We start from the raw sequence: 15,810 nt of genomic DNA on the forward strand, positions 1-15,810 counted from the left end.
AATGCTCTAAGCTAGAAAAGGTTTTCCACATCCACAGTCAATGATGGGAGCCTTTCATTCCTCAGAAATAATCCCTTTTTAGGTCATCGAGAAAGGGTACAACTGCTGCAGCTCATGATGCAATATCTTCAAGAGCCCAGAGCACATACAAATCCTAAGGGAACTACCATAGTACAGCGCTCATTCTTGGCACCGGAACAAATGAAACACACTCTATCCCGCACACACCTGCCAGAGCAGGCCACTTTCCTCTTCTGTGAGATTTAAAAAGCTCCCCAAAATGTTATTACTCCCATCCCCAATACACAGAAAATAAGGGAAAGGCTATTTCCAGTTCTCGGCCTTTAAACAACTGTAAATGTCAGTACTCACAGTGGCATATTACAAAGTAATAAACAGTGCACACTTGAGGGCAAACCACATATTGAGCTAATGAAGAGCTCACTGTGGTTAGGATTCGATCAAACGTAATAGCAGAACATAAGCAAATTTTATCTGAATTCTGTAATGAATATACATGCTGCAATAACATTAAAAAAGCATGGCAGCCTGTTCCAAACCAGTAAGAATAGTTTTGTGCAAATAGTGGGTCTTTGTGTGTTTGAATTCCCACCACCTAAGTGCAAACTCGATATGTGTGCTAATGACCTACAATTATCAAATTAAAAACAAAAATGCTAAAGGATGCCAGAGTGAACATCAGGGAAAGACCAACTCTCCCTTAACTTTTTACAAATAAATTTAAACAGTAAATTAGAAACACAAATAAATGTGAGTGGCTCTAACATTCAAATGGAGTAAATGAATTGTGTAGGAGATTAACCCCGTAACTTTTCGTTGTTGTTGTTTTAAATTTCTTGACCAGCTCTTAGATGATGATGATGTTTATCTCCCTGTTCTCGGCTGCCCGGTAAAAGAATGGCACGCAGGGTTTGCTGGGCAAGCCTGGGTGCTCCTGGGTGTCCTGCGTTACAGGAAGCAGCTGCACGATCTGCTGTGCAGTGGGGTTGTCATCGGGAGAACCCTCCCTGGCCGCTCCTGGTGCAGGCTTCACGCTGTTGTCCAGGCTCACCTCATAAAAATCTTCGGCGAGAGGGACGCAGGGGTCTGAGCGCAGTGCAAGCCTCCCCTGCTCCTGCCTGCCCACCCCGCCTGAGGGCTCTACTCACCATCATGCTCACCGGCAGCCCCAAGTTCCTAGGGGGCTGGGGCCCCTGGAGCGGGCTCATCAGCAGGGTTCCGGGCAGCGGTGAGGAATTTACCATGCCCTTCATGGTTGCCCACAAGGGGCAACACCAGCTCTTGCAGCTCCAGCAGCTTCACCTGAAGGGAGGGGTGCTCAGCTCCCACCCTGGAGCCTGCACCAGCGCCCATGCCCACCCCCACCCCCGCAGAGATGTTGCCCGCCCTACCTTCATCTCCTCCTTGTTCTGGGCCAGCCTGATGACATCCTCCATCTCCTGGTGCCGCGTGTTTGGCACTGCCCCCTGGCTTTCGTATACGGTGAAGGACTCTCCTGCGAGAGGACACGGCTCAGACACTAGGGTCCCTCCGATGGCCCTGCAGCTCCCCGTGCCCATGCCCTGGCTTCCCGCTCACTCATGCCATCTGTCGCTCCAGAGGGCTGGACGAATCCAAGCTCTAGTTTCTCCACCTGCTCCTTCCCGTCCGCCTTCTCCTTTGGGAGGTCCATAAAGCTGCTCTGGAGCCAAAATAATGGGGTCACATCTTGGGAGTGACCTGTTCTGCCCCGCCCCCACTTTTCTAGGCCCATGCCAGGACTCACCCACTTTCACCTTCTCCATGGCCTCCTTCAGGGCCCAGTAGCTCTCCCCACACACAAACTCATCCCCAGTCCTCCCTGGGGCTGGGGCCTCTGCCTCTGGCTCCTTCCAGGCCAAGGCCACTAGATGAGCCAGGTGCAGGCAGCACAGCCTTCGCACCTTCCACTGCCCACAGAGCATGGCCGTGCCTGTTCCTCCTGGGAATTGGCTCCAGTGGAGTTCAAAAATGCCACTTGAAGGCAAGAGGTGAGTATTCTTGTAGGGGCATAGACAGAACAAATGAGGCAGGGAGGTGGAGCACAGCCCCTTCCCTTGGGGCCTCAGAGAGTGCACGTGTTGGTCACAGGTGACAAGGTGTCTGACCACTGGCTCCCAGAAGGGGTGAGGGGCCAGAGAAATCAGAAGGTGGGAAAGCCAAGAGCATAAGGGGGTCTGGGAGGAACCACAGAGGAAGGTGGCAAAGTGGGGCAGGGAAAGTCAGGCTCACCGTGGCCTCCCGGCTCTCCAGGTCCTCTGGGATGTTTGGCGTGGGCTGAGGCGCCTCCTCCTCCTCACTGTCCAGATGTTCTCCTCCATCTCCTGTAGGGAGGTGGCCAGAGGGGTCCTCAGACAACCCAACAAGGGAGGTACCGTGGGCCCACCTCTGTCCCCACCTTCACTGTGTAACCCTGAGCCGGCCTCTCCCCAGATAGGAATGAGCTGCTGTTCTTTATTTTTCATTTTAAGAACCAAGATCTTGCTATATTGCCCAGGCACAGTCCCACTACCGGTTGGTGCAGGAGTCCTGACCTGCTCCCTTTCTGATCTGGGCCAATTCATTCATCCTTAGGCAAGCTGGTGGCCCCCTGCTCCCAGGAGGTCACCATATTGATGCCGAACTTAGTGCAGACACCCGGTTGGCATAATTACCAGCAGTTCTAAAGGTCTCTTCCAACCCTTCAATCCTATGCTGCTAACAGTCCCCCATTCCTCCTGTGGCTCTCTCCTCTTCCTCTGAGTGGTCTCCTGTACCTTCTCCAGGGAGAGCCATGAGGCTCAACTGGGTCTCCAGCTGTTGGTTCTGCTGGCTGGCAGCTTTTAGGTGCTCCTAAGGGGATGGAAAACAGAGTGAGAAGGCATGGAGGTTGCCAGGTCATCCCCCTTGGGGCCCCGTCCTCAGCAACTCCCTCCCCTGGGTCTCCTGCAACTTTTGGCGGGCCATCTCAGCCACCGCTTTGCCCCAAGCTTCCTGCTGCTGCAGCTGGTCCATGAGCTGGGTCTGCAGCAGTAACTGCCTGTGTAGCGCCTCCTTCTCAGAGGTCAGCTGCTGATAGGTGGCTGTGTACTGCTGCAGGTGACTCAGGCACTGGTCTCGCTGCTGCTGCAGACTCTGAGACTCTTGGCTCTTCAGCTCCACCTGCAGGAAGACCCTGGGCATGAGGGCACGTGGTGGCTGGCTTCCAGGTTCTGGGACCATTAATAGGGTAGCGAAGGCACTGTGGGGCCCTGTCACATGCCCAGGACCCTGATCCCTTGCTCCAGGCCTAAGAGGCTTCCTCCCTTGCCTAGAACCCCATACCTCCTTCCCCAGCCTCAAATCTCATGTCCTTCTTCCCACCATTTAAACTGTAGGCCACAGACTGGTGGAAAAGCAGAGGGAGCCAACCACCATCTGCTAAGTGTGCTACATGCCTAATGCTTTCCATGTATTCTCTCATTCAATCCTCAGCACCTCTGCAAGGAAAATGCTAACTTCCTTTTGAATTTACAGAAACAGAGACTAAGAGATGAACAGTAGTTGAACGGTGACCAGCGGAACCCAGGCCGGAATCCAGTTTGAATCTAAGGAGGCTTTTTGGTTTTGTTTTGAGACAGTGTCACTCTGTGGCCCAGGCTGGAGTGCAGTGGTGCAATCTCAGCTCACTGCAACCTCCACCACCTGGGCTCAAGCGATTCTCGTGCCTCAGCCTCCTGAGTAGCTGGGATTACAGGCATGCGCCACCATGCCTGGCTAATTTTTTGTTGTTGTAATTTTAGTAGAGGTGAGGTTTCATCATGTTGGCAAGGCTGGTCTCAAACTCCTGACCTCAAGTGATTCTCCTGCTTCAGCCTCCCAAAGTGCTGGGATTACAGGTACGAGCCACCATGCCCGGATAAGGAGCGTCTTGTACCACTGTCTCTTCCCCTATGACTGGGGGCTCCATGCCTCTAGCTGTGATGATGATGTCCAGATCTGGGAGGAGCCCAGGGCTACCCACCTCTACAAGTCAGAGGGCAGGAAGCAAGAAACAGTCATAGGGCTGCCCTGGCAGGTGCTGGGGTCACCTGCCCCCCAGCTGGAGCTGCCTTTGGCCTGGGACCTCCCCTCCCCAGAGGCTGATGCCTGCCTCCCAGCCCTTCTTGGATGGGGTAGAGGTTACCATCTCCTTCACCTTGTCTAGCTTCTCCTGCAGCTCCTTTACTTGCTGCTCCAACTGCAGTGTGCTCTTGTTCTCATTGTTCTGCACAGAGAGAAGCAATCAGTGGCCATCCACTGCAGCTGGAGACACCAGAACTTGGTGTCTGCCTCCCATATCACCGGGAAGGGTGGAGGCAGGTTCGAAAAATCATCCCTTCTCCCCCACAGCCATCAGAGCAGGGCCTGATGAGCTGTAGCTCACAGGTGCCTTTAGAAGTACCATTTCATGTGAGGGCTACACTGCCCCATTTTACAGGTGGGGAAACAAAGGCCTGGAGGGATAGGGATGAGGGCAGGCTCCCCAGGTGGGGCAGCCCACCAGATGCTCGAAGCTGCACTGTGGCTCCGCCAGCTGCTTGTTGAGCTTGTGGTTCTGGGAGAGCGCGAGTCTCTCCTCCTGCTTTCGCATCCTCGCCTCCTGCTTCTGTAGCCTCTCGTCCTTCTCCCACAGCCTCTCTTCCTGGTCCCACAGCCTCTTCTCCTCCTTTCGCAGCCTCTCCTCCTCCTTTCGCAGCCTCTCCTCCTTTCGCAGCCTCTCCTCCTCCTTTCACGGCCTCTCCTCCTTTCGCGGCCTCTCCTCCTCCTTTCGTGGCCTCTCCTCCTCCTTTTGCGGCCTCTCCTCCTCCTTTCGCGGCCTCTCCTCCTTTCGCAGCCTCTCCTCCTTTCGCAGCCTCTCCTCCTCCTTTCGCGGCCTCTCCTCCTCCTTTCGCGGCCTCTCCTCCTCCTTTCGCAGCCTCTCCTCCTTTCGCGGCCTCTCCTCCTCCTTTCGTGGCCTCTCCTCCTCCTTTCGTGGCCTCTCCTCCTCCTTTCGCGGCCTCTCCTCCTCCTTTCGCAGCCTCTCCTCCTGCTTGCGTAGCCTCTGCTCCTGCTTTCGCAGCCTCTCGCCCTGCTCCCGTAGCGTCTCCTTTTGTTCACACAGTCTCTCCTGCTCTCGGAGGCTCTTCTCCTGCTCCTGGAGCCTCTGCTTTTATTCCTTGCTCAGGAGACTCAAGGCCTGATTGTTTTTCACCTGGGATTGGAGCTTTCCCTCCAGACCCTCCACCTCCTTCCTCAGCTGTTTGGCCTCATCCTGTAGCTGCTCCACCACAGAGGTCACTGCTGGGGGTGCCAGGGATGGGGGCTCAGCTGAGAAACGAAGCAGACAATAAGGGCCTCTGGATTCCCCACCCCCCCTTCAAAAAAACAACCCTCCTCTTGATGCACAGCTCCTCTCAGGCTTCCCAAACTTGGCCTCACTGCTAATGATTCCTCGCACCCGATGGTAGCCAATTTCCAAGCCACTTTCAGATAGAGAGCACTGTGGGTGGCTGACAACGGGCACTCCTCCCTCTTTGCTCATGGGGACCCTGAGGCTTATGGAGATGACAAAACTTGCTGTCTCCTGGCACAGACCTCTTTCCCTCTGCCTCAAAGCCCTTCCATCCACTTACCTCCCTGGGGCCTTCTAAGCCACCCCCACAGACCTCTGATGCCAGTCCTGCTCCCAGGTCACACCAGCCCCATCTTACCCATCTGGTTTTTGAGTTCGGACAAGCTCCTCTCCAGCTCCTATATCTGATGTGTGTCACGCTTCTTCTCCTCCTTCAATGTGCGAGCCTGCCCAAAGCACAGGGGAAAGGGCCCTGGAAAGAGGGGCTGGTGGCTGGACAGGCCACCATCTCCCTCTCTGCCCCCATCTCCACAAAGCCCAGACCCATGACCACCTCTGGCTGTACTATTCCCATTTTACAGATGCCCAGAAAGATCCAGTGGCCTATCGAAGGTTGGGGGCTGAAGGGTCAGATCTCACCTCCACCGACATTTTCTCCATCCTCTCCTGCCACCGGGCCCTCTCTCTTTTTATATGCTGAGCATATTCATCTCTCTCTAGATGGACTTGTTTAAGTGACTCTGTCACCTGCAAGAAATGGGCACAGAAGTTAGGAAGGGCTGTCACTGGTCCTCATCTGCTCCTGGCCACCTGGGGTCATCTTCCTTCCACATCCCTCCCTCTGCAAAGCCTCACCTGTGTCACGTGTGCGTTCAGCAGCGCCCGCTCCTTTATGGTCTGCTGTAACCGCCGCTGGAGGACCGCTTCACTGCAGCTCGAGGACTGGATGGTGAAGAGTGAGAAGTTTCGATCTGGGGAGCCCAGGCAGTGCCCCTTAAAAGGGCTAGGGCTAGGCTCAATATACAACTCGGTTAGTAAAGATCAAGGCATTTCCAAGCCCGTGGCCTGGTTATTAAAAGAACTCAGTAAAGTTGGAAGGGACAGGGAAAGAGATCGAATTTACAGCTTGCTAACAGAGGCCCAGAGAGATCAGATAATATTGCTATTGTTATTACTGTTATTACTACCATTGTTTGAACCGTTATGGAGTGCTTCACCAGGTTCCATGCTAGCAATCCCATTTAATCCTCACAACCACCATATGAGACAGTTACCAGGATTACCGCTATTCCGTAGGTGAAAAACATTGAGAGTTCGAGGTTAAGTGCTTGCCTAAGATCACTTAGACAGAGCTGGGATTTGAACACCCAGGTCTATCCTATTCTGTAAGCCCATTTTTCTTGCTGGGGGTGGGGGCACAGATAGGCAGGGGGAAATTAATCTTTTGTTCGCTTTTTGAAAGGATGATACATTCATATAGTCCAAAACTCAGAAGGTAAAGAAGGGAGGTGTCTCCCAGGCACCCTGTTACTCTCTCCTGAGTTTTTTATGAATGCTTGCAGACATGTTTTTGTATATTATCATAGTACACACACACACACACACACACACACACACACACACACACACACACCCCTTTCCTCTCTCTACAGAAACGGTAACATACTAAAGGTACTCCTGTACCTTCACAGTACAACTACCCAATACTCCACCTAGGACTTGGCCAAGGCCACAGCCAGGAAAGGGCAGGGCAGGCACTTGGCCTCCAAGCTCTGCAACCAGTGCTCACTCCCCACAGTGCCCCCCAACTCACTCACAGCAGCTGACTCAGCCCCAGGCTGCCTCTAACAACCATACACAAAAGTAGTGAGAAATGACCATGCTGCCTTCTGGGCAGGACACTCCATCCTGCAGAAGGGACCTTTAGGCTCACTCCTCAATCTGGGAAGCCAGGCTGCCAGGGGATGGGGCAGCTGCTTGGACTCACCCTGTCCTCTTCCTGCTGCTGTGTAGACACAGCAGAGAGAGCCCGCTCCAATTCTTGAATACACTGTAAGGAGTATTGCAGGTGGCCAGCCAGATCCTTGGACTCTTCTGTAATGAGAGAGGTTGAGATGGGGCCCAAAAGACTCCCCCTAAAGACCTGTCAAGGTGCCAGGTTGAAGGATGACGGGATGCCCAGATTACCACCTTCAAAGTGTCAGGCAGCACGTTTAGTATGGTAAAGGGTGGTCTTCAAGTCTGCCTTTTCCGACGTGAGGATGTTGATTGTCTGGAATTAAACGTTTGGGAGAAAAGCCAAGCAAGTGCTGAAAGAGAAGGAAAGAAACATTCTCCAGAGGTCAGCAGAAATCTCCCCACCTGCCACTCATCTCTAACTGCTCTGTTTGTGCTTTGTGTATTTCATTGTTTGCTTTCTTTGCCTATAGGAAGAGGAAGACAGAGCTCTTACCACAGGGAGGCAGAGATGGCACAGCAAGAGACATGCCCCCTGAATGCCACCAATGCCCCAGGACAGGCCCACCCATGGGACCAGGTTATCAGGGACCCTGTGGGGATGGGGTGGAATCTGAGGGGTGAGCCTCCTTCCCCAGGCTGGGAGTGGGCAAGATGAGACTGGCGCCTCTACATCTGACTGCCCCCCAAACCCAGCAGTCATGTTGTGAGCAAAGAAATCACGTTACTTCTTCCAGCTGATGTTCCACTTCTTTCTTCTGCTGTTTCTGTGGGGAGATTCAAATTCAGGTGACTGAGAGTGGCCTCCTCAACTCTATTCCCCAGACTAGGAAGCGGTAGGCAGGGGCCAGCAATGGATTTTAAAGGCAACATTCTCAGACCCAGTGGCAACACGAACTGGTCAACTCTCCTCAAGCTCCCAAGGACAGAGGATTTGGGTCTTTGTTGGTTTTTGCCCACAGCCACAGAACTCAAAGTCTGAATCTGGATTCTCTTGAAAGGACAGTAACATAAACCTCTAGAGAGAGAGTCTCACGAAGACCCACCCTTCTGCCAGCTTGTGATTTAGAAAGATGCCTTCATTCAACAAACATTTACTGAGCACATGCGGGCCAGGTGTGGTTCTTCACAGCAGATATAGGATGGAAAAGGACAGACAGGAGCTCTTGGCCCTCAGGTTTCCATTCTAGGGGCCTTTAAATTTCAGACTCTCAGAGGTAACAGAGACCTTTGATGCTCTACCTCCTCCGGAAACACGAGCCCAAGGAGGACAGGTGGCTTGTCCAGACTCAAAGCAAATTGGGGACCGAGTCAGGGCAGAAACACAGGGCCCCTGACAACCAGTCAGGCTAGCACTTCCCTGAGAGGTGACAACCCCAGGGCGTGTGTGGCAAGGACTGGAGCAGGGGTGTCTGGAGAAGAGACAGTCGGCAAAGAGGGCAGCAACAGAAGAGCCAAGCTTCATGCTCTGTGCTCTGGGGTCCCTCTAGGTGAGGCCTGGGTGCTCCAGCTCCCCATTTGCCCTTGGCACCAGGAGCCCCCAGCCCCTTTCTTCAGGTCCCCAAGGGGAAACTAAAGCCCAGGATTGGCAGTGTGGAATCAGGGGACCCCACTGGACTCTTACCAATGATTCTATGTTTTCATTGAGTTGATTGATTGTCACGGAGCTTGACTTCAGGGCTACTGCTAGTTCTTGGTACTGGCTCTGAGGCACATGCAGAGAGGAGGAGTTGGAAGAGGATTGTGGGGAGAGGTAGAGAGAACAATCATTAGGACTGGGGTGTGTGTGGGCTGTCTCAGCTGGCAGAGGGTCACCCAGCCCCCACTGTGAGAGGAGGTTGGAGGGCTGGCCTGCAGAGTCACTCCACCTTGGCCCGGGGCCTCTTACTTCTAGATCCTTCAGTGTAACAGATGATGCAGGATTAATAAAAATGAGAAATTAAAAAAAAAAGAAACTTACATGGGAAATAGTTATGTATATAGAGAAAGTATAAAAACAGCAAGGAGCCAGGCACAGTGGCTCACACATGTAATCCCAGCAGTTCGGGAGGCTGAGGCGAGTGGATCACTTGAGGTCAGGAGTTCAAGACCAGCCTGGCCGACATGGTGAAACCACATCTCTACTAAAAATACAAAGATTAGCCAGGCGTGGTGGCAGGTGCCTGTAATCCCAGCTACTCAGGAGGCTAAGGCAAGAGAATCGCTTGAACCTGGGAGGCAGAGGTTGTAGTGAGCAGAGATCGCACCACTTCACTCCAGTCTGGGTGACAGAGTGAGACTCTCTAAAAAAAAAAAAAAAAAAAAAGGCCCAAATCCCACATGCGTGCTCTGTACGTTATTCCCAAATTACTTTTAAACTTTTAGGTCTCACCATTTCCAAGATGATAAAAGATGCGGGGAAGGAAAAAACCCAATCAATCAATCAATCAAGCAAGTGAAGAAGCAGACAGAAACAGGTTGAAGGTTAATGGCAGCAACATAAAACAAGGCAGAGGCCAAGTATCCCCCAAACCAGAGAAGCCTCAGGGCCAAGCACAGCTGCAGACAGCAAGCCAGAGAGGGGTCTTGGCACTGCCTCACCTTCCACTTGTCCAATGGGGGAGTGCTACCCCATTGGAGTGGTTAAGGTTGGACACCAGCACCTTCAGAATGTCCTGAATCTACAGGAGGTGACAAGGGAAAAACGAAGGCAGGGGGTGAAAGACAGAAGTGGCTTACAGAGAAGCAAGAAAGTCAGGGTAGGAGGAAGATGTGGATTCAGGAAAAGGAAACGCTGAAGAAGAACAGAGGAGATTAAAACCATGGCCTGTGCCATTCTTCCAAATGGCCACCTGCTGCCTTGCCAGGGGCAGGAACAAATAGATGGAAAAGTCCCCCGAGTGATGCAGTCACAGAGTGGAGTCAGCTGACCAATGCAGCTCTTAATATGCTCACTGCACCCCTCTCCTCAGGCCCAGGACATGGGTGATGAATCTGGTAGAGCTCCAGACCTCCACCTCCATTAAAAAAACAGACTCCTGAGTAAGAGTTCACTTGAACTGAGGGGGCTCCAGCTAAAAAACAAGTTTGAAAGACACTGATCTTATCCAATATCATCTTACAGAGGAGGAAACTGAGGCCCAGCAGAAGAAGTGATTTTTCTGTGGTCACCCAGCAAGTTGGTGGCAAGTTAGACCTTCTCTTGCTCCTAGTGCCTGGGGCTCTCCTCACCACACCCTGGTTCCCCTTCAGTGACTCCTAAAAGGACAGCCTTATGGCAAATGGCTGTACTCATTAGCCCAGCTTCCCCTTGAGAGTGGGGATCAGGAAAATCAAACAGCAATGACTGTTTCCTGGGTATCCTGGGTGTTTACAGCAGGCCACATACTAGGGGTTAACATGAAAACAACAACAATAAGGAATCTCATTTAAACTTCACAAATGGAAGTCAAACAATACTACCCCTATTTTACAGATGTGAAAAGAGAGGCCCAAAGAAACTTGCCATAAATCAGATCCCTAGGAGATGGAGAAGCAGGATTCAAACCCAGAATTCTTAACCAGTACCCAGCAATCTCAACAATTACCCTCTACTGCCCCTTGGACCCCCTGTCCCCAGGAGCCTGGCCAGCCAAGACTCACATCACCAGGTGAGTGGCAACCACCAGAAGTGGTTGTCTCAGGGCTACTGCCAGTTTTTTTCTTTTTTGTCTTCGCTCCTGCTGGAACACCAGGGTTCTTCCTTTGCTGATATTCTTTTAGCTGTGGGAAAGAAGAGCAGTAATACTCATGAGAACTACCAGCCCCTACAGCCACGCCTTCCTTACAGTTTTTGCAAAATACTCTTATACACCATCTGATTTAATGCCACCAACAACGGTACAAGGTGTTGTCACAATCACTTAGTGATTGAGAGGGATGGATATTATGGCTAAAAAAAAAGGTGTGTGTGTGGGGGGGCAATAATGGAACTTAAACTCAGTCTTCTGACTCCAAGCTCTAGGGTTTTGCCATGAATCAGCAGCTGCCAGGGACCAAAACCAGAGGCAGAGGTAGAAAAGTAAACATTACATAGGCAGGAACTACACGCTGTGTGGTTTAGAGTCATACATCCTCACATGTCTGTTAGTGTGAAGAAGTGCACCAGTATCTCTCAAACTTTTATATCAATGTATCCTCATGGCAGAAGGCAGCTTTTTTGTTAAATCTGGGAATTTATCAGAAAGAGGATAACCCAAGTCTCATTTCAGAGAGAAGTCTGGTATACTCTTAGAAACCTATGTGAGGGTCATCCCTAAGTACATTAATGTGTTTTCTCTCTCAAGAGAATCAAGGGAAACTGATGCTTCAGAAAGATCTCCCACATTTATCCTGTGGCACTCAATGTACCCCAAGTTGAGATGATATGAGGAAGATTCAAGCTGTCAAGTTCAGTTTCCCAAGATCTGTTCCAGAGAAGATGAGCAAATCTCACTTCAGAGACCACTGACTGAAGGGCAGTCTGGTCCCAGAACCGTGGAGAATTAGAATATGAGGTGGAGAACTCAGAAAAAAATGTTAAAGTCTCTCTGGAGAGTAGAAGCCTGGGAGAAAACCAAACCAAGCCCATTCTCCCATCACCACCCAGAGATACTGTCAAGGTTTTGGGCTCACAGGGGAAGTGTAGGCTTTTCACACTGTCAATGTCTATGTGAAGGGAGTAAGGCAGCCTGAAACCTCTTGCTCCTAGGTCCCATAGTCCCCATTTCCCTTCTAGCCAGAAATTTGTGCTGTGACCAGAGGAACCAGAAATGGGGTGAGAATGCTTAGGGGGCTGGGTTGTAAGATCAAAGGCCGGTCTTGCAGCAGTAATGACAGTTCCTAGGGGGACTGTGACATCACTACATCCCACTCCTCCTGGGGGTGGGGGGAACCACATCGGTGCAATGGCTGAGTTGCCGATCCACGACGGGGGAGAGGGGCGTAGGGCTGGGACCCAGGTCCTTGGAGATGCCAGTCCAGAGAGCCCAGGGAGGTCGGGCTTGGGTCAGCAGGAAGGGATAGTACAGTCTGCTCAGGGAACCCCAGGAGTCACCAGCCCAAAGTCACCCAGGGATGACTGGCAATTCTGGGGGGGCTGGGGCTGGGGGGGCCCTGGTCCTTGGAGAGGTGAGCCCAAAGAACCCAGGGAGGTTGGGCTTGGGGTCGCAGGATGTGAGGGCTGAATATGGAGCAGGGAGCCCCAGCAGTCACCTGCCAAAAGTCACCGCAGAGTGATTGGCGAGGGCAGAGCCTGGGCTGCTTGCTGGAGGGGCGAGGCTGACTGGCAAGACTTTGGTGGGGGGAGCCCAGAGGCGCCGGGGTGAGGGGGCCCAGCCCGCTGTGTCTCAGGAGTGCTATGGACTCTGGGAGTGGTCTTGTCATTGGAGGGAATCTCTGGCTAGGTTGAGGGGCCATGACCTTTTTCTTGGCTTTTTACCTTTTTCTTGGCTGCTGCCAATTTGTTCTGTTGAGTTTCTTCTAACATCATGGGGTGGGGAGGGAGGTAGGGTTGGGGCCACATCAGTGAACACCTCCAGTCACCTACCAGGTGGCTGTGTGACTGAGCCAGAGGAGGCGTAACCAGGGAACATATGTTTTTATTTTCTTGGAAAGATATCTAGGAGTGGAATTTCTTGGTATGACTGTAAATGTAAGTTTGTTTGGTGACTGTAAATTTAAGTTTGCTTATTTATTTATTTGTTTATTTTCTGAGACAGAGTCTCACTCTGTCGCCCAGGTTGGAGTGCAGTGGCATGATCTCGGCTCACTGCAACCTCCGCCTCCTGGATTCAAGCAATTCTCCCACCTCAGCCTCCTTAGTAGCTGGGACTACAGGTATGCGCCACCATACCCAGCTAATATTTGTATTTTTAGTAGAGACGGGGTTTCACCATGCTGGCCAGGCTGGTCTTGAACTCTTGACATCAAGTGATTCAACCATCTGGGCCTCCCAAAGTGCTGGGATTACAGGCATGAGCCACCGCACCTGGCCTATGTTTATTTTTAAGGACACTGCCAGTTTTCCATAGTAGCTGTATCATTTTGCATACTCCTCAGCAAAATTTGAGGATTCTATTTCTTCACATCCTTTCCAACACTTGTTATTATTTTTTTTATTATAGCCGTCCTAGTAGATGTGAATGGTATCTTAATGTGGCTTTAATTTGCATTTCCCTAATGTACCAATTCCAGCCATTCATATATCTTTTTTGGTAAAATGCCTGTTTAAATATTTTGCCTGTTTTTAATTGGGTTCCTTTTGAGTTTCCATTAAATTTTTACTGCTACTTTTTAATTTCTGAAATTTCTAATGGACACGCTTTATATCCATCTACTCTTGTTTTATTTTTGTCTGCTTTTTATAATCGTTTATTTGTGACAAATGTTACTTCATTTATCTCTGAGGATCTTTAACATGATTATACTTTCTTTTTTTGTCTTTTGGGAGTTTTTTTTGTTTGTTTTTGAAACGGGTTCTAAGTTGCTTAGGCTGGTCTCAAACTCCTGGGCTCTGAAAGGTGGAGGCTGCATTAAGCCATGATCATTCCATTGTACTGCAGCTGGGGTGACAGAGTGAGACCTTGTCTCAGGGAAAAAAAAAAAAAAAAACTCCTGGGCTCAAATAATCCTCTTGCTTCAGCCTCCCAAATAGCTGGGATTATAGGTACATGCCATCATGCCCAGCTCTCATTTTTTTATTTTGGAAAATTTCAAATGTTTTCAAAAGTGGAAGAGAATGAATTGGACCCTCATGAACTTATCACTCAGCTTACTGTATCTCCCACCTCTTAAGGCTAATTCCCTTAAAAACCTTATCCTAGGCTACTTAGGAAAAACCTGTTGAAATCTTGCCCACATATTACAAGTTTCCCCATGTAGATGGTACTGTTGGAATAGCAGTGCTTATTTATGTCATACAAAAACTGGTCTCTGAATGACCAGTACAAGCTGTACCAGCAGGACAGGAGAGGATAGTATGCAGGAAATCATACCTGCAGAAGAACCCTTCTTGCAAAACTCCTTTCCTTACTTGGTAAGAAAGTAAATGGCCCTAAACCTACTAGAAAGTTTTCATATGAAGTGATTATGGGAGGGTTTATTACCAGAGTCATACTTTGTCACTTTGTCTTCTTTACCAGCCTCCTTTTTTTTCTTTGAGATGGAGTTTTGCTCTTGTTGTCCAGGCTGGAGTGCAATGGCACAATCTTGGCTCACCACAACCTCTGCCTGCTAGGTTCAAGCGATTCTCCTGCCTCAGCCTTCTGAGTAGTTGGGATTACAGGCACCTGCCACTACACCCAGCTAATTTTTGTATTTTTAGTAGAGACGGGATTTCACTGTATTGGTCAGGCTGGTTTTGAACTCTTGACCTCATGATCCACCCACCTCGGTCTCCCAAAGTGCTAGGATTACAGGTGTGAGCCAGCAGTGCCTGGCCTAACAGCCTCCTTCTTATATTGGGCTTATCTCCTTTCTTAAGGAGTTGTAAAAGGATCTCACTGTAATATGTCTCCTCAGCTTTCTTCCTTTCATGAAACAGTGAGTAATAATTATTGTAGGGATGTTGTTCAGAATGTTGTTTACAGTCACACAGTGCCTGTATAATGATGATTGTTTTTGAGGTCTTGATGTAAGGAAAAGTTATGCTTCTTTTAAGACATATTCGCTTATTAACACTATGAATTTTTTAATTGATTGCATTTCCCTATTGGCTCTGGTTGAAAGGAATCTAAAGCTAAATTTGTGACTCATGCCTAGAAATTGTCCAAGACTCTATGGTATGCATTTTTGCATCATATTAATAGTTACCTCTGTCCGAATTTTGCCATCCTTTTTTTCTTGTTCTGCCCCTTAGGGTCTTAATCCATTTAGGTTTCTATCCTAATGATTACGTGTGTTCATGTAAGCTATCACAAATACTGTTAGAGAATAGGGCTGGGCATGTGTGCATAAGTAAGTAAATATAATAAAAGATGATTCATTTAAAATGGCACTTGTGGGCCGGGCATGGTGGCTCAGGCCTGTAATCCCAGCATTTTGGGAGGCCGAGGTGATGGATCATCTGAGCTCAGGAGTTTGAGACCAGCCTGGGCAACATGGGAAAACCCCGTCTCCAGCAAAATACAAAAAATTAGCCAGGAGTGTTGGCATGTGCCTGTGGTCCCAGCTATAGGGAGGCTCACATGGGAGGGTCACTTGAGCCTGGGAGGCGGGGGTTGCAGTGAGCCAAGATCATGCCACTGCACTCCAGCCAGGGTGACAGAGTGAGGCCCTGTCTCAAAAATAAAAAGAAAATTAAAAATAAAATAAAGTGGCACTTGTGGCCAGGAATTGGTATGTCACATTTGAAAATACAGGTATAATTTCAGATCTTTAGATTGCATCCCTAAGCTCATTTTCTCTTATTTGTTTATTTATTTTTGAGACGGAGTCTCGCTCTGTCACCCAGGCTGGAGTGCAGTGATGTGATCTCGGGTCACTGT

The 15,810-nt window shown here is 50.1% G+C and overlaps 1 protein-coding gene across 1 annotated transcript; it reads right to left on the bottom strand.

Moving 5' to 3' along the window:
* Positions 1-868: 868 nt before the first annotated feature.
* LOC116463531 (golgin subfamily A member 6C-like) lies at positions 869-12,869 on the bottom strand. Its single transcript, XM_032146664.3, is given in 19 exon segments — positions 869-1,083; positions 1,170-1,323; positions 1,413-1,516; positions 1,600-1,702; positions 2,272-2,363; positions 2,796-2,871; positions 4,196-4,264; positions 4,541-4,736; positions 5,037-5,346; positions 5,730-5,817; positions 6,011-6,118; positions 6,227-6,313; positions 7,359-7,465; positions 7,562-7,645; positions 7,746-7,794; positions 8,056-8,094; positions 8,952-9,032; positions 10,949-11,068; positions 12,765-12,869. Coding segments are annotated over 19 exon segments (2,166 nt in total). The 5' UTR covers positions 12,849-12,869.
* Between the last annotated feature and the right edge of the window lie 2,941 nt (positions 12,870-15,810).

Source organism: Hylobates moloch, unplaced genomic scaffold (assembly GCF_009828535.3).
Source record: "Hylobates moloch isolate HMO894 unplaced genomic scaffold, HMol_V3 SCAFFOLD_40, whole genome shotgun sequence".
In the NCBI taxonomy this organism is placed as follows: Eukaryota; Metazoa; Chordata; class Mammalia; order Primates; family Hylobatidae; genus Hylobates; species Hylobates moloch.